At 43.1% G+C, this 16,974-nt stretch overlaps 1 protein-coding gene across 1 annotated transcript in view; it reads left to right on the top strand.

Annotated features, from left to right (window-relative positions):
• Positions 1-4,898: 4,898 nt before the first annotated feature.
• The window catches only part of SLC2A13 (solute carrier family 2 member 13), a 149,423-nt gene continuing 137,347 nt past the window's right edge, over positions 4,899-16,974 (top strand). The window contains exon 1 of the mRNA XM_030463574.1: positions 4,899-5,644. Within this exon, the coding sequence (XP_030319434.1) occupies positions 5,095-5,644 (550 nt within the window). The 5' untranslated portion in view covers positions 4,899-5,094. The remainder of the gene's footprint in view (positions 5,645-16,974) is intronic.

The following is a 16,974-nucleotide window of genomic DNA, read 5'->3' on the forward strand; positions in this document are numbered from 1 at the left end:
AATTTGACAGATTTTGGTTTGATGAGGTGAGAGTTTATGAAACAGTGAACTCATGCTGGGTTACTTTTCTAGGGAAGCAGAGCACTGTGTAGTCTAAGCCATACATAAGCCTAAAAGCCTTCCTGATTTATTTTTTGGTTTTACTTCATGAAATGATGGACAACTGATATGCTGGTCTTATATAACCTGTAGAAGGATTTGGTTTAGAAGCACTTTCTACCTTTTAAAGAAATGGATTCTCATAAATCGGATTTGTTTAGTAAACAAACAGCACTTAGAATTAAAGGTAGGTTGGACTAAAACTGGAATTTTTTCACATAGTTCTCTTCCTGCCCATATTTCACATACAGCAGATGCTAGGTGTTGGGAGGAAGATTGCTCTCCAATTCCAGGAATCTGAGCTGAAAGATGACCTGTGCTTCTGGGTCTCTCTGCAGCACTTAAGGAGATGTCTGTTTGGCAGACAGACAAACAGCTCTGCGTGGGCATGTGTTTGTTTGAAGACACAGTGTGTTATCACAGCAGTGTTTCCCTGGGATCTTGTGGGCAGGGTTGTGCCAAGTCCTTGATTTTTATGCTGGCAGGTGTTGTAACTAAGTAATTACAACTTTTACAGGGTAATAATCACTTGATGAGGATTGTAATCTGTCAAACCATCATTTCAAGTACATGAACGTAAAAATTCCAAATTGTACAATGATAATAAGTCTCCTCTCCTCCATTTTGCACCACCACTGGCTTTTGGCTTGTGCTGAGCACTGAGTTTTAAAGCAACGCATCTAAATGAGCTGCCAAAAGCTCACTTCTGGACACACAGGTTAGTACACTGCTATCAGTTTAATGGTACAGACCTGCTTAGGGCACACTTGGATTTAGCAGCAAGCTCACACATGCTGCTGCTGTTTCAGTCAAATCTCCTTAGATCTTTCTTTTGATAGCCAAAGGCAGAAAGGAACTGTTTTCCTGCCAAAACCTGAGCCCCTGCTCTAAAGAATGAAAAAGCTGGAGATCTTAAATATAGAGCAAAAAATTTAATTTAAAAAATCATGTGTTTCTTATGACTGCATTTTCAATGGGTGTGAAGTGAGTTTGCCAGAATTCATATATTTAGCACAAGAGACCAATTATGCAAACTGTAAGATCAGCTGATTAATTTTGTAAAGTTACCTGGGATTAAAACAGCCTGTGGTGTGAAGTCTTAGACAACCTTAGCTGTAGTGCTGCCAGATCTGCCTGTCAGGCAAGGAATGCATCATATCAGCTTTGTCAGCTTCACCCTTTTCCAGTGCTAATGCTTCAATGCTTCCTGCTTGTTAAGCAATTTATCTCCTAACGCTTGACCAGTAGGATTAAATTCATGGTGTCAGTAGGTTACTTACTGATAAATTCTGAAGTTACTAATTTTGAAAGGATTTTACAGAGGAGGTATTGATAGTGTACCAGTTTACAGATTCAGATAACCAAAGCAGAAGGCAAACAATAGGCTAAAAGGCACCCTGCATGCCAGGACAGCCAGGAATAAAGCCCCATGTAACAGCATCCAATCAAGGAGAACTTGTGTATAGGAAGGATGACTGTTGAGATATTGAAGCAGGGTCTAATCAGGGTGTACACAAATAAAGGAGAATGCACAGGAAACGCTGGAAGGAGTACAAACAACTAAAATTGCATTGAGAGCTAAGAGATAAGTGAATAAAACTGAAGGTAGTGAAAACAATTGGAGAAGGAACGTCATACGGGGGCTGAGAAAACTATGGCATGTATCTGAAAGCGTCTTCTTTCCTAAGAGACCAAACAACATTGTAAGGATAGAATAAACTTTAGAACAAAAGGAAGTTTTAGGCAATGCACATCTTATTTCAAATTGTTTTGGTGTTAAACTCCTTTTAAAGTTCCTGTTTTGTTCTTCAACTAATGTGTTCTCTTTAGTCCTGACCTTATATTACCAATACATATTTGCAAACTCAACAAACTGGTGTGATCCAGGGTCAGAGGGAATAAAGTGGTACCTAACAATATTCTTTGGTACACTGACAATGCATACTTTTGTGTAAAGGTCTATGAACTTTGACAACCGTACACAAACTTGTAAGAAAATGTGCTGGCATTGCCATCAGTGCTTTTGCTATCCCCTGTCTGGGATCCTGGTCCAGTCTGGGACTGGAAATACAGGACCTTCTCTCTTCCCTTCTGGGAAGCAAAAGTGTTAATAGAGAGCACGTGTTGTTCCAGCCCAGCCTTAAGCCTGTGACCAGGTGAGACATTAAAAACCTCCTGGACTGAGGCAAATTTGTGATTCAGGCCTCCAACTTCCTGGGTAAAGCTATCAACCATTAGGGTATCACACACAAAAGACCTACAACATCTCACCATGCATCTTGGCTGGGCTGAAGTCCCCAGGAAATTTAGGCACTCATTCACCTGTTTCTGTGTGCCAACAGAGGGGGGAGTTAACGGCTATCTCTTCAGACCTGGGAGAGTTCTGGGCAAATGCATAAAGTGCTCAGTAGTTTTCAAAAATAAATTTTCTGATGTATGCCATTTATCAAAAATATTAAAGCAGTAAAATCCTGTCACAAAAAAAAAAAAAGTTTCTTAAAGCTGAAATAGTTCTTTGGTTTAGTTCAGAAGATTACCTAGCAAAAAACCGTGCAAACACACCTTAAAGATGAGAAGGAGTCAGTGCTGCAAATCCAGTATTGCAATTAAACATTTAATCTCTTGAAAGCCCAACATCATGCCTAAAATCCACCTAAATCCCTCTTTGGATCTGACCCCCGTCTTAGATTGCAAAACATACCTAGTACATTTTGCAATACTGTAAAATAATTTATAACTCAGATCTTATAATGAAATCCAGTACTATGGAGAGATAATCATAATAATGAAAATTGAAAAAAACTAAACAAACCCTCCTTCTGTCTCATGAAGTCAGCCTTTGGTGTAGTGTGTCCCACAGCTGAACTTCTTTGTTGTGTTTCTTCAAAGAATCCTTTTAAGAGATAAGCTTGACAGCATGAGCTGATGAGAAATTATGTCTGTGATTGTGTTGGGCCAGCAAAGGAAAAAAAAAAGAAAAAAGCTTTTTGTTAGCCCTCTTGAGTCTCTATTAATTGTAACATACAGGCTACCTCTAGCTTCTGAGAAGACTGTTAAAGACAGGTAGTTTTTGTGAGATGCAGGTGTTTTAACAATATTTTGTGAAAGTATTCCTTCTAGCTGGCTGGAGATTTTGTGTAAATGTTTTCCTGCACTGTCCCCCAATAGTTTTTATTTACAACATATATACAACAAATATTGAGTGCTGCGCTTATTGGGCTTTTGGAAATTTACAGATCTCTCTCCATGGCATTGTAGAAACATAAGCCAGTCTGCTCATGAAGAGCTGCAGAACCCAAGGAGATTTGTAGCACAACATAGCTTCGTTCTTGATGCTACAACCTGGAACTGTTTCTTGCTGTAATGATGGGTTGGGCCCCAATGGTCTGCACAGGAGTAAGGAATGCTCTCTGCCAATCACACCACACTATCTAAATCTTAATTAAAAACAAATAAATGTTAATGTGTGTAATTATTACCTAGTTCAGGTTTCTCACAGGCTCAAACAGGAAGATTACCTATTGTATTTATAAATCCACTGCTACATCTGTCACTAACGGGATTAACTGCATAGACAACTGTAATTATAATTCATTTTAGTAACTACAGCTCACTGTTTTATTTAGTTGGTATTATCTTGACCACAGTATTAGCGTTTCAAAGCTTGCTTTGAAACAAACCACCAAAGAGGCTGTGTACAGCTGGCCATGTTAGAACTTGCTCCCTCTTCCAATTTTTAAATTCTTGTGGCTATGACTAGTACTGCTTACAAGTTGAGGGCTGGGAATAAATGATCGCAGTAATTGCCGAAACTCTCCATCTACTGGCTGGCCTCATTATACGGAAATGTGCAGAAGACAGTCAAGTCGGTGGAACTTGAGTATGTGCCATCACATCAGGTCTTAGCAGTGAAGGACAAATGGTGACACGGATGAGACTTCTTTTTTCCACAATGTTCGCATCGCATCTGGACGAAGCTCCCGTTCATGCTGGCCGGCACGGGCTCACCCGGTTTCCCCAGACCACCGGCATTTCTCCGGCGCATTCGCCACCAGGAGGCCCTGCTCTCCCGCCAGCTCCGGACAGGATTCCCCAGGCTCTGCCCGGACCGCATCGTCTTCTTCCTTCTGGTGAAAATTCCCAACCAAAAATGCTTAAAGATGGAATTATCAGAACGCTAGGCTCTAGTTTGAATACAAGCATGAGAACACGCTCCAAACTTTTCCCCTATACGGTAACAAATCAGTCCCTCTCTGAACAACTGATCGAAGTCGTTCCCTTCTTTTGTCACCTAGCACTTTCGAAAATTACAAACGCGAATTTTCAATGTTGTACCTGTTCAAGATCTCACTATTAACTGTGATTTTTACGTATGTCGGCCGACGCGCCCGAGGTGAGGGGAGAGCGGGGCGAGCGGCGGACACCCCCTATACCCACACTGACCAGGGATGTCCAGCAAGAACACCCCCGCCCCAGCGCCACCACCAACGGGGGACTGGGGGACCGACCCCTCGGCTTGCGGGTCGGCTCTGACGCTGGTGATGCATCATTCACTGCTCCCTTCCCTCCTTCCTTCTCCCGCTGCCGCCGAGCGCAACCACCGCCGCTGCCCAGCCGCTCCCTAGTGCTCAATGCGCAGGTGCAGCCCACGGAGCCTGCGCAGCAGTGCGCGCCACGGCGGAGCGGAGCGGGCGGGGACCGGACCCGCCCCCTGGCGCCTGTCGGTCCGCGCTTGGCGCTGTCCCCGCCCGCCTCCGCCTCCAGCTCCGCCTGGGCGCTGGGAGCGGCAGCCGCGGCGGGGAACTTCCCCTCAAGTCTGTCCGGAGGTAGAGGGGGAGTATGCGACCCGGCTGAGCGCGGCCCGAGAGGGGCGGGTAGGGCGAGGACAGGCGGCGCCAGCAGCAGCCCCGCCGCCGTAACCAGAGTCGCTCGGCAGCCGCCCGCTCCAGCTCCTTGCCCTCCCCCGGCTGGGGCAGGAGCCGCCGCGGCCGTCCCATGTCCCGCAAGGCCAGCGACAATGTGGAGTACACGCTGCGGAGCCTGAGCAACCTGATGGGCGAGAAGCGGCGGCGGCAGGCGGAGGGGTCCGCCGGCTCGGGCGCGGCAGCGGCGGGCGAGCGGAGCCTCATCGCCGCCGAGTCGTGCTCCAGCCTCAACAGCGCGGCGTCGGGCGGCGAGCTGGAGCGGGCGGCGCGGCGGCAGTTCCAGCAGGACGAGACCCCCGGCTTCGTCTACGTGGTGTCTGTCTTCTCCGCCCTGGGGGGCTTCCTCTTCGGCTACGACACCGGCGTGGTGTCGGGGGCCCTGCTCCTCCTCAAGAGGGAGCTCAACCTGGACGCGCTCTGGCAGGAGCTGCTCGTCTCCAGCACGGTGGGCGCTGCCGCCCTCTCCGCCCTGGCCGGCGGCGTCCTCAACGGGCTGTGCGGCCGGCGGCCCTGCATCCTCTTGGCCAGCGGCCTCTTCACGGCGGGGGCCGGCGTGCTGGCTGCTGCCCGAGACAAGGAGACCCTGCTGGGGGGACGCGTGGTGGTGGGGCTGGGCATCGGTGAGTGCCGCGCCGCCCCGCCGGGTTCCCCTCTCGGCTGCTGCAGCAGGGTTAGGGTAACCCTCTACTCCCCGTCCTCCCTGCCCCGGGGCCCCAGGCTCTTACCACTGCGGGGGAAAAGCCCACCCCAGGTGGGCGGTTTAACTGAGCCCCACATCCGCTTGTGTCCGCGCATCCCCATCCCGTTTATGTTAGGCAACCCCCCAGCATTGGCCCGTGCGGTTTGGGGGGCTCGGCAGCTGGTGAGGGAAATGCTGAACCCAGCTTAGGTCGGGAGATGGGTCTGCCGGCGGGGTGTGAAGTAGTGCGTTTGTGCTGGCACTCTTCGTTTTACTTTCAGGTGGTGTAGTCGTAGCCTGTTTTGGGGAGAGTTGTCCAGTTTCTGTATGAAGAGAATGGCCCCTCATCCCTTCTGTAAATTCATCTTCAGGGTGGTCTGCCTGTGTCAACAGCTCAAACTGTGATCTTTGCATTTCGGAGGGTCTGGGAAGTCAGAAGTGTGAAGATCGTGCTTGTCTTTCAGAACTAGATACCTCTCTTCTGGTTCCCCACACAGCTTTGTTTTTCAGTTGGTCACTAAAGGGATGCTTTTGGGACCAAATGAAGTAGTAAGCTCTATGGTCAAATGAGATGATGCTTGGAAGGCTTTGGATTTAATTAGTAGCATCCCACAGAACTGAACATGAACTGCTGCTTCTGGGCTGCTTTCCTCTATATGTTGCGTAACTTGAAAGGAGTAGCTTGTGGTAAAAGTTTATAATGGTCCCAAAGTGATGAATGTTTCCTTTAACCTTTGAGAAGGGTTTCTTTGTCAACTGTATCCTAAGCATTCCCAGAATTTTGGTTGCTCTTGAACTGCCAACCTGTCAGGCATTAGTTTGAATTATTCCCATTCTCCAGAGAACTTAGACCATAGGCTGTGTTAAAATATAAATAATAATAATTTATATATATATATATATATATACAACCCATGGAGAAGTAAATTTTTCTTACTTCTCCATGGGTTGTGTATATATATATATATATATATATATGGAAGTGATGTTACAACACTTTCCTTCTAAATGTATGAGGGAAAATTGAGAATTGGATTTGTTTTCTTCTACATAAAAAAATTCTTAGATATTGAATAATTTTTTGAATGCTCTGGCTTGTTGCAAACAAACTTGTTGTGATGCAATTCACAGTCTTATTAAGGAAAATATGTTAGTGAGCCATAATAAGGACTGTCAGAAATAAAATTGAATCCGTCCTTGAGAGGGCTTGTACTGGATTTCTTGTACAATGAGGGATGGCTTCAACTTGTAGCTTTCCTACCTTGGGTTTGGTGGTTATTTTTTTTAAATAACTAATGCTATTTTTCTGCATTTTTTTTTAAATCAGTACTTCAGACTGCAGAATGTTGATAATGTTCAGAAGACAAGAAAACTAAATTTGATTATGAGATGGCAGAACAGGTATTTTTTTGGCAATATGTAGTGAGTATGTTTAGTGGTAGATAATAAAAATACCTAATTTGACATTTTGTGTTTGTGAAGCTTCCTAGGTTCATTGTTGACTGTAACCAGTTGGATTGACAACTTCAAGAGGAAAAGGCAAGGGATGGATGGTTTGCTTGACTTGTGTATGAGTGTCTTGTAGAGAGATACTGTAGAGGCTTGTTGGAATTATCTTACAGTGGTGCAAATAAATTACATTGGTATTTTCAGAGGGAAATGAGACTTGGGACATAATATAATTAATACATAAAACATGGAAATGGGAAATGGAAATTGGGAGCTAGGGGTTGTTCTTTCTCACAGGCATAGATCTCTTGTGTGGGCTGGGGAGAGAGATCTCTCGTTGGTGTCTTTCACTATTGGGGCAGAGATGGTGATTCAGCTGGGGCTCTGCAGAGCTGAAGGAAGGAATGAGAAGTGTTCTGAGGATTTTGGAGCACAAAGACACTGATTTCTATTTTTAAAATAGAATATTTTCTCCTTTTTATCAAAGGTTGTTTTTCTTCAGGTGATGGAGCTTATGGCCAGAAACAAAGCTTTAGCTTTACTTGCTGGGCCTGAAGCATCACAAGAGACTCCAAGAATCAGAGTCCAACCCTAACAAGGTTTATTTTACAAAATTAAAAAATGTTGTGGTTCATAACTGGTTTTATACAGCAAACTTCAGCAATGGCTACATCAAACCCCCACCAGAGGGAGCCTGGATAATTTCATTAAGGCATTAGAAATTGGTGGAACTTTTAACCAGTTTCTTACCTTTCTTTTCTGGAACCCTTTGTCTATCTTTCTAGTGCCCTCAATGAGCAAGAGCTTCCTAGCGTTGGCGTGAGTGAGGAGTTTGCTCAGTAAAGGTGACTCTTCAGTGACAGTGGGAACTGCTGAAATGTAAGGGTGGGATGGTGTAGTGTTAAAAAAGGCTTTCCTAACTGCAGACCAGTAAAAACTTAACTATGTCTAACTTTAAACATTTTTGAGGTCTCTCTCCAGTAGCTCTCTTTCAATCAAGAGATCTACTCCAGAAATATGTTTGCTTGCATTTAACAAATTAATTACTATGTTTTGGGCAGTGCTGTGGTGATATAAAAGCAGATGCAGTGATGGTTACCTGTGGGATGTTGTTCTGCCCTTTCTGGTACAGAGCAGATCTGTGTTAATTGTGTCTGCTTGAGAAAACGGGCATTTTTCTCATGCCTGTGCTTTATAAAGGGCTACAGTTAAACCTTCAAGGAAGAAAACCACAGGATGTATGCTGAAATGAGGCACATCTCTCACTTGTCTGTCATGTCTGTTTTTAACTATTTTCTGTAGAGCTGTTTTGGGATAAAAAAATCTCTCCTTTGCTCTGCAGCAATTACAGAAGGAGATCTTTCTGGAAAAGAAAGACACTCTCACAAGGACAAGCCAAAATAATTTTCTGTTGCAAATGCCGAATAGAATTTTATGGTTGGAAACAGTTATGTTCCACCCCCCACCCCACACGTACAAAATACAATGCAAAAAAATGTTGCATGAGCTATGGCCACCATTCCCTCCTCCATACCTGCCCCTTCCCAAGTAGCTCTGGTGTCTCTGACTCTAGGAATTTAGCTGAGCCTGGTGTCAGGAATGCAGTGTTTGGATCTTTGTTACAGCAAATGTGGGCAAAATTCAGACATTTAGGAAATTGTATTGCATCTGCTTGGTAGTGCTTGTATGAGCTTAGAAGGAAAACTTTATTGATACAAAGCATATTTGGACCTTTGGTGGGTTATAATGCTAAAGGCCACTGACTAAGCAGCCACACTTGTCACAGGAATGATGTTTGCCTTGTGTTGGCTCATGCAGTTTGCACACTTGCCAAGAAAGCCAGGTTCTTCAGTTGGCTCCTCTTTAGTCTGCCTACTGAAGTCTGGGGATGTGCAGAAATGCACCATCAAAGGTTAGAGCTAGGCATGGCCACAGGTGAGAACTAATTCAACTGAAAACCTTGTGTGAGAATGGGCCTGGAGGGTGAGTAGAGTAAGCACTGGGACTGAATGTAATGGAGACTTGAAAGGACAGTAATAAATACCTATGTTTGCAAAGTTGCCTCTTTGTGACTATAATCAGTCCAATATCCTAATTTTAGAATCATGTTGTTGTCTGAACTCATTGGCCAGAGGTGTTCCCATGGCTCACCAGTCTTCACTGGGAGCATCTTATCCTTCCGTCACCTGAGCATGCTGGAGGTTTCAAGCCTGCAGGTGATAGATGTGGGTGTTGGTGTGGTGTTTCAGGTAGTGTGTGGTTCAGATCACTTTTCCAAGAACATTTATGTGCCAGCTGTGGAAAGAAAGCTGTTCAAGCTACACAGAGTTCAGGAAGGGACAGAATTAAGCTTGCTTGTGCAGAGTTGATCTGTATCTTAATGTACAGTCATTAGCTGGATGATTAGAAGCTCCTGTCTCGTTCAGCATGCAGAATAGGTGGTGTGCAATTAACCATCAGCTCTTCGGTGTTTTTATTTTCTTTCTCAATGTGTGACTTAGGTGTTATTTAATGTACAACCTACCCGAGCCCTTGTGAAAGCAGTGCTACTTCTTTGAACCATTGTGTCCACTCACTCTGTTCCCAGGTCTGCAATGCAACAGAGACTTGACTGCTTAGTGCCTTGTCTTCTCTCTGACCCTTGTCTTTGCTGGTATGTGGTATATCTACATTATGTGAGCATACAGCTCAGTGCTGGCATTGTGCTCAAAATGTCTGTAGTATTTTATTTTAAAGGCTGTATTTGAATGTGACAAATGTAGGGCTCCTCACTGCATCTTTTTTCTGCATATGTAGGTCATTTTCTGTGCAGAGGAAACAAGATCGTACACAGAATCAGGCAGGAGTGAAAAGCTCTGGCATATGGTTCAGGGCTCCCCTGGTAGTGCTGGCTTCTAATGACAGTAATGTCCAGTAGCAGATAATAGAAATAACCAAATTTAACCAAAGCACTTGCATCATGTATTACCAGTTCTGTATTACCTTTACAGTAGCTAAGGTCCAGTGTACTTACCATTGTACTGGACTACCAAGTGTGCTGTGAAAGTATTGCAAAATAGCCAGCATGAGTTGTTGCCTATTGAAGACGTGTGCTGGGTTTTTTTCCTGTGTGGGGTTTCTTGGTGATTTTTTTTTTTTTTTTTTTTTTTTTGGCAGGGAACCGATTCTTTTTCTTTGTTTGCTTTGTGGTTTTTTTAGTGTACTACCGAGTTTCTTCAGGTAGTGTATATTTTTCTCTTGGAAAAAATTACAGATTAAATTCCTCCCATGGGAAGCTCTAAAGCTTCAGTCTGTTTTTTTTAAGTGAGTGTCCAACAGATTTTTTTCAAAGGAATTTATACCTTAGTACATTTTGGAGGAGAAAGTTGCCCTCAGTCACCAAATATGCTGTGCTGCCTATGGCAGATACCTGTAATTTTAAATCGAGAGATTCTTAGGGTATTTTTGTCTCTAGAGACAGTGGTTTGTTAGTACAAGCTTGCAGTGGGAATGGAGGCGAATAGAGAGACAAATACCATGTTGTTGAAATTGACTCTGTTACTGCCTTTGACCAGAAATGCTCACCCAGGTTTTCAGGATCTACAACTACTGACATTACTGCATGAGCTCAGGGTTGGGCTTTTGCATTTTAATGGCTTAATCTGTTCTTGTGCAAAAGCATCTGGAAGCTTCTGACTAAAGCTCTGATCTTACAGGATACCAGGAGTATATTAAAATGAAAAACTGTCTTTTGAAGTCCTCTAATTTTTTGTGCATTGGGCAGGATGCACAGTGTTATGCTCAGTTCACTGTCATGTCAGCAAGCACTGACTGTGCTATTGTTTTTTCTGATGTTGTAATACAAAAAGATCAGCAATGTAGACATAAGTATTGCTACCTTTGGCAAATACTTAGTGACCACTTCAGAACAGTATTAAGCACACAGTTCTCTGTAAGAGATTGTTTGGACTTTTTTTCTAGAAACTTGGAAAAGGTTTCCAGTTCTTCTGGGAAAAGTTTCCTTTAATTTTTTTAATCTTTGTTTTGGGCTTGTTGCTGTTTTTGTTCAACTTTAAAACAAAGTTCCCACAGTTCCTAAGCCTTGAAATTGATTTTCAGTCCTTAAACATGGGACATCTTGTAAAATTGTTTTTCCTGTACTTGGTCAAACTGCTTTATCAAAACCTAATTCTTGTTGTATTTGAAGTAATTTTGTTTGTAAGAAATTGAAGGTTTTGTGATCCTCTTACTCCTTATAAAAAGGCAATTTTAGGAAGCTTGCAGTGTTAAGCATTTCCTTACCTATCTTGAGAAATTCATATGAGCACCATAGGTGGCCTTTTTTTTTCCAAATGCTTTGTTTGCTGAAGGAACAAGAGACCAGTGGCATCCACTTAGTATGATGTTAAAGATAACAAATCATTCAGCTGAAACTCTCAGCTTGGAGTGATTTGTTTGGCTGAAGCTTATACCAGTTCTATTAGCAGAGGCACAAGGTATGGATTTTGCCTCTTTTATCAGGAAAAGCAATGAAAAAATTAAAACCACTGAAAGTAGATGCTGAAAAGAAGCATTTTTAAAGAATTCTTTTTTTTCCTTACCTCCGTAGACTTCAAGATAATTATAGCAGCTGCACACTTTTAAGTGGGTTTTTATAGAATAAACTGTTTCTAAACACATTATGGTCTTTTAAAATGTAGCATGTCAGGAATCTTCGGAATTGTTCCATGAAAGTATAGTAAGCTACTGGGTGGCATATTTTATGGAATTCCTGAAAACTGATGATTTCTGCTTAAGATGGCTGAACTCAACCTGATGGCTGTGTCTGTGTTCCATGCTGGTGCCACAAAAGTATAGACGGCCTCTCGGCCTCTTGGCTAGATTTTTTTTTTTTTCCAAAAATTTTTTTACAGTTCTTTATTGGTGAATAACGGAGTTTTCAAACCTGACCTGTACAGTCAGTGTTTCTGGTGTGAAGTTTGTGAAGAGGCTGCGTTGGCTGGGACAGTCACTGGAGCTGCAGAAAGTCTAAGCAGGCAACCACTGAAAATCAGGGGAGCAGAGTTCTACCTTGGGTTTTATTTTTGCAAAGATTATGCCTTTGGACAAGGGAAACAGTTACTAAATATTATGTAGAGGCAACAACAAGCTGTGCAACACAGCTCTGGATGGGTGTGTAGTCATTTCAATGCTTTAGCTAAACCATCTTTCTGTAAGTCTTAGAATGCAACTTGAATGAAAGATTTTCTAAAATGTATTTTGCTTACAATAATTGCTGAAATGAAGCTTTAAAAAACACACTTTCCTGTTCTTTCCATTTCTGATCTTCTGATTTTTTTGGAAGTTTTAGACATGTGATTTCTGAAGGTGAATTATTCATAGGTGTTTTCCCATTTTGACTGTTCATGAACCCAGCCACCAGCATTGGGGTTTTTAGCTTGGGAAGTCTGTCCCTTCCTTCACAAGTCCCCAGCAGACATACTGGCTGTGTGGGTGAAACATCACGTGGTGGACCCAGAGACCTCCAGGGTCTGTCTGGCTGTGGGTGGGCTGTGCCATGCTTCCAGCCATGGTGTTAGTGAATGTGTCCATGCCTCCCCTTGTGGTTCAATCTCTTATTTGCCTGAATAACAAGGGTTCCTGCTGCTTCTGCAGATGGGGACAGACTTCCTTATCATGTCCCTTCAAGCAGTGAATCCTTGTTCTGCAGTCCTGTGCATGCCCTAGGGATTGCTCCTGGGTTGATGTTCCTGCAAGTTCCACCTTGTCTGAACTTGTGTGGCAGTTGTGTTAGTGGGCTCAGGCATTGAAAGTTGTGGGGATTTAAAAAAAAAAAAAAGAATGCACAAAAAAACCCAAATGCAAATTTTTACCTTGGGCTTCTCACTTGGTTGTCCCTCAGGGGTCTTCTCCCCACTCTTCCAGTTGTGTATACCCAGAAGCTGTAACCCCAGCTTCTCTACTTCACCTTTCCTCCCCCCCCCCCCTCTTTTTTCCAGTGTAGTTCATCAAGGGAACATTTCTCAGGAGACTTGCCCTCTGTGGCTAATCTAAAAGGCTTCTTGGTTCTCATTAGAGCTGGTATTTTCCAGAAGCACCTGGCACCAGCCTTGGGGCTTGTCCTTTGCTAGTGAGCATTTTACATCAGTGAGGTTGTTCTACTTCTGCTCCTGAGTGATGAGGCAGTTTCAAGGCAAAAACATTTCCCAGGAAGTGTAGAAAACCCCAATGATACCTGATGCTTTAAGCACACAGGCTGACAGGCTCTCTGCAATACTGAATAGTTTTAAGGGAGAAGTGGGGTTTTCCTGGGCGGCAGTTGTGTCAGACATCTAATCTAGCACTTTCTGGTCTTTTCAGCACCATGATTTTGGGGAGATCTGTTTTTTCACAGCTTTCATACCAACTGGTAGCACTGAGGGATTTTCTAATCTAACCAACAGTCAGACAAGCATATACAGCTGCATGTTCAGTTGTCACTAAGGCAGTAAAGAAGTGATTGTTGATCTCCAAATGATAGACACAGAACCAGAAAATGCCGAAATTATGGAGTAGCTTCTGTGTAAACAAAAAACTGTATCCAAAATTAGATTCATCTGACAATTGCCCATACTTTCATAGTCTAGAGAAAGTTAAGTATTTTTAGAAACCTATACCATACCTGAGAGCCCTAAGGCAAGAGTTTTCCAGCCTTTTCCCAGATGTGGGAGTTTCTGCAGGCTAACCTTTTCTGTCTTGAGGAGTAACAGCAGTCCTATTTCCCTTTTCTTTTCTCAGGAGCCCTGTTTGCAAGGTTCCCCCTCTGTTGCTTCTCTTGCAAGGTTTCAGGGAAGCAAAACCAATTGTGGTTTTAATGTGCTTCTGGACATAGTGACTTTGGAAGAAGACGATTATTTTCCAGCAGCTGGAAGGAATTATTAAGAAATACACTTGGGAAGCCCAGGGAAATGCATTCCAAGGAGCAGAACAACCTGTCTGGTGTTACAGACATTGTATTGCCCGTGCTGTGGGACATTTGGTTTTGTAAATTGAGAATGTGTTTCAGTGGGCAGCGTTTTGAAAGAAACATGTACTTACTGATCACTGTCACATGCCAGTGGGAGAAGGTTGTTAATTTCTGATTGTTCATAAGAAATTCTTTCTTGTTCCTTCTTTCTAATATTTGTTGTGTGAGAACAGCATAGAAACATCAGAAAGCCTTGAACAAGCTATCTTGCTTAGTAACTTCTGATAGTTTTCCAGGCACATTTTTTTTTAGTTTCAGCACTCCTACTCTTCTTTCACCAGATAACACCTTTGAACTAAGGCCTATTTGAAGGCACCAACAATTTGAAATTTAAATCCATCTTGAACTGATGGCACCCCTAATGAATGTAGGATTTGGGGGTGGGAATTTTTTTTTTATTAATTTTTTTAACTTGCTGGTTTTTTCCCATCTGACTGTCTTCTTCATGCTGACATAATCATAAAAAACATAAAGATTACCTTAAATGAGTGTCATTAAATGACTTGATCTTGTTACAGCTGATACATTGCTATCAGAGCAGTGCCATCATTCAAAGGCTATCAGTCACGTTTATTGCAATCAAACAGAAAAAAACCAGTTATGTATTGGTAGTATTTGAAAATGATGGTAGTTATCTTGATTCATGCCCTGCTCTGAACAGTTCTGCAGTTCAGCCAGGTCCTGCTGTGGCAGCTGTCCCACTTTGAAGGGTGGGAGGGGAGCAGATCTTGAGGTATTTCCCTTTCCCTACTGCAGTGCCAGAGCAGAGCTGCTGTGCCCAGAGGAAGAGAAAGGAAGGAGGATTAGTGCTCTCCTGTCCCCATGGCCTGCGATGCAGTTCAGCCTTCAAAACAAGATCTTACCAGCAGGTGGAAACAGGGTGCTCCTGTTTCCATCCCTCTGGTTTTCCTCTCCTGAAATGACATTTATTCTTGTCCAGAGCATGCAATAGTGCTGCAGTACTTGGTGGTACTTATCTGTGATACTGTTGGTTTTTTAACCAGTATTATGAAAGCTTCAAAAAGTATGGCCCATTACTTTTTCACAGCTCTTAAATGTGGAAAAACTGGCAGTACTTAGCCTGGAGAAAATACCGTTTTTTATTTTCTTGTCAGCAGCATGTTCAGAAATGGATGGGCAGTCAGGATTCAGTAATTTCTTTAAGGAAGGGTTAGATGATCCTAATGCTGAAGACAGCTACCTTCTGAGCATGTTGCAGTTTTCTCTTCTGCTGCTGAACTGGCAGTTGTAGTGTGTAGGCTTCACATTTCACCATTCAACAGTAAAAAAATATCAGGGATTTATGGAAGAAAAAAACTTGATAGTATCTTAAGGGTGCCCAAAGACAGTTGGAATCAAAAGCTATGCATTGAAGTTAGTAAATTTACTTTAAAATCACTTATTCCTCAACTTTTTGTAGGAAAAGTGGTAGATAATTAAACATATTGATGAAAGCTATGACACTAAGGCTGGAGCATCTTCAGAGATCTAGAAAGAGCTGATGCATAGAGCCTGCTCATGATGTGTTGGAGGTAGGGAATATTTGAATATTTTTGCTGCTCATTTGAACAGCTAACTGGAGTGCATTTGGAAACGGGGAGAACTGGCAGCCTAAGTTTTAGTACAGTTGATGGAGCATGGTCTATCAGGATCTCAAAGTCAGATGCCTAAAGTCAGAACTTGTACTCCTTTGGAATCTACTTGGTAACGTGGTTGTAGGAGAGAAACACTGCTTCTTATGGTATTTTTTGATGTGATTAAGGTTCAGGTCAATGTGTTATACTTGTTATTCCTAGCTGTAGTAGGACTTAATCTGCCTAACTGTTTATTTTGAACTTCATTTTCTGTTTGTAACTGCGCAACTAGGAAGTTTTGTTTAATCTGTGAGGTTAAGGAGATGAAATCAAAAGGACTTGCTACTACATGTTTGCTGCCTTGATTTAGGTGGTTAATTTTTTTAGAGTTGTTGGTTGGAGCTAAGATGGATCCTGCGATGGATTCTGAGGAAAAGCATCTACTGTGGTCGTAGATGAAATAGAGCACAGTGAACATGGAGAAAGTACCAAAGTACTGTTGAGGACCAAAGCTGTGTGTACTTAAGTACGTACTTCAGCTAATGTTTGCCTGTGTGACCTTTTTTGTTTGTTCACAAGTCCTTGATTATTGGGCTATTGAGGTCAGTAGTAGCTGAGTCAGCATGGGAGTGGGGAATCTGCCTGAGGAAAAGATGTAAGTTTGGTTTGTCACTATGGAGTTCAGTCTTTTGCTTCAGACTCCCTGCTCTTGTATTAATCCTAGGTGCTGCTGACTTCACCAGCCCAATTTGCGTTGGAACAGCTTGGAAAGCCAGAGCCACTGGACAATTTCAAGATTTTAAAGGAAGGGGGTGGAGAAGACAAAATATTGTACATAGGCATTTCACACAGAATCACAGAATCCTAGGGGTTGGAAGGGACCTCGAAAGATCATCTAGTCCAACCCCCCCTGCCAGAGCAGGGCCACCTAGAGTACATCACATAGGAACGTGTCCAGACGGGTTTTGAATGTCTCCAGTGAAGGAGACTCCACAACCTCCCTGGGCAGCCTGTTCCAGGGCTCTGTCACCCTTACAGTAAAAAAATTTTTTCGAATATTCAACTTGAACCTCCTGTGCTCCAATTTACACCCATTACCCCTTGTCCTATCACTGGTCACTACTGAGAAGAGCCTAACTCCATCTCCCTGACACTCACCCCTTACATATTTGAAAACATTGATGAGGTCACCCCTCAGTCTCCTTTTCTCCAAATTAAAGAGACCCAGCTCCCTCAGCCTTTCCTCATAAGGGAGATGTTCCA

This window comes from Calypte anna, chromosome 1 (assembly GCF_003957555.1).
Source record: "Calypte anna isolate BGI_N300 chromosome 1, bCalAnn1_v1.p, whole genome shotgun sequence".
Lineage (NCBI taxonomy): Eukaryota > Metazoa > Chordata > Aves > Apodiformes > Trochilidae > Calypte > Calypte anna.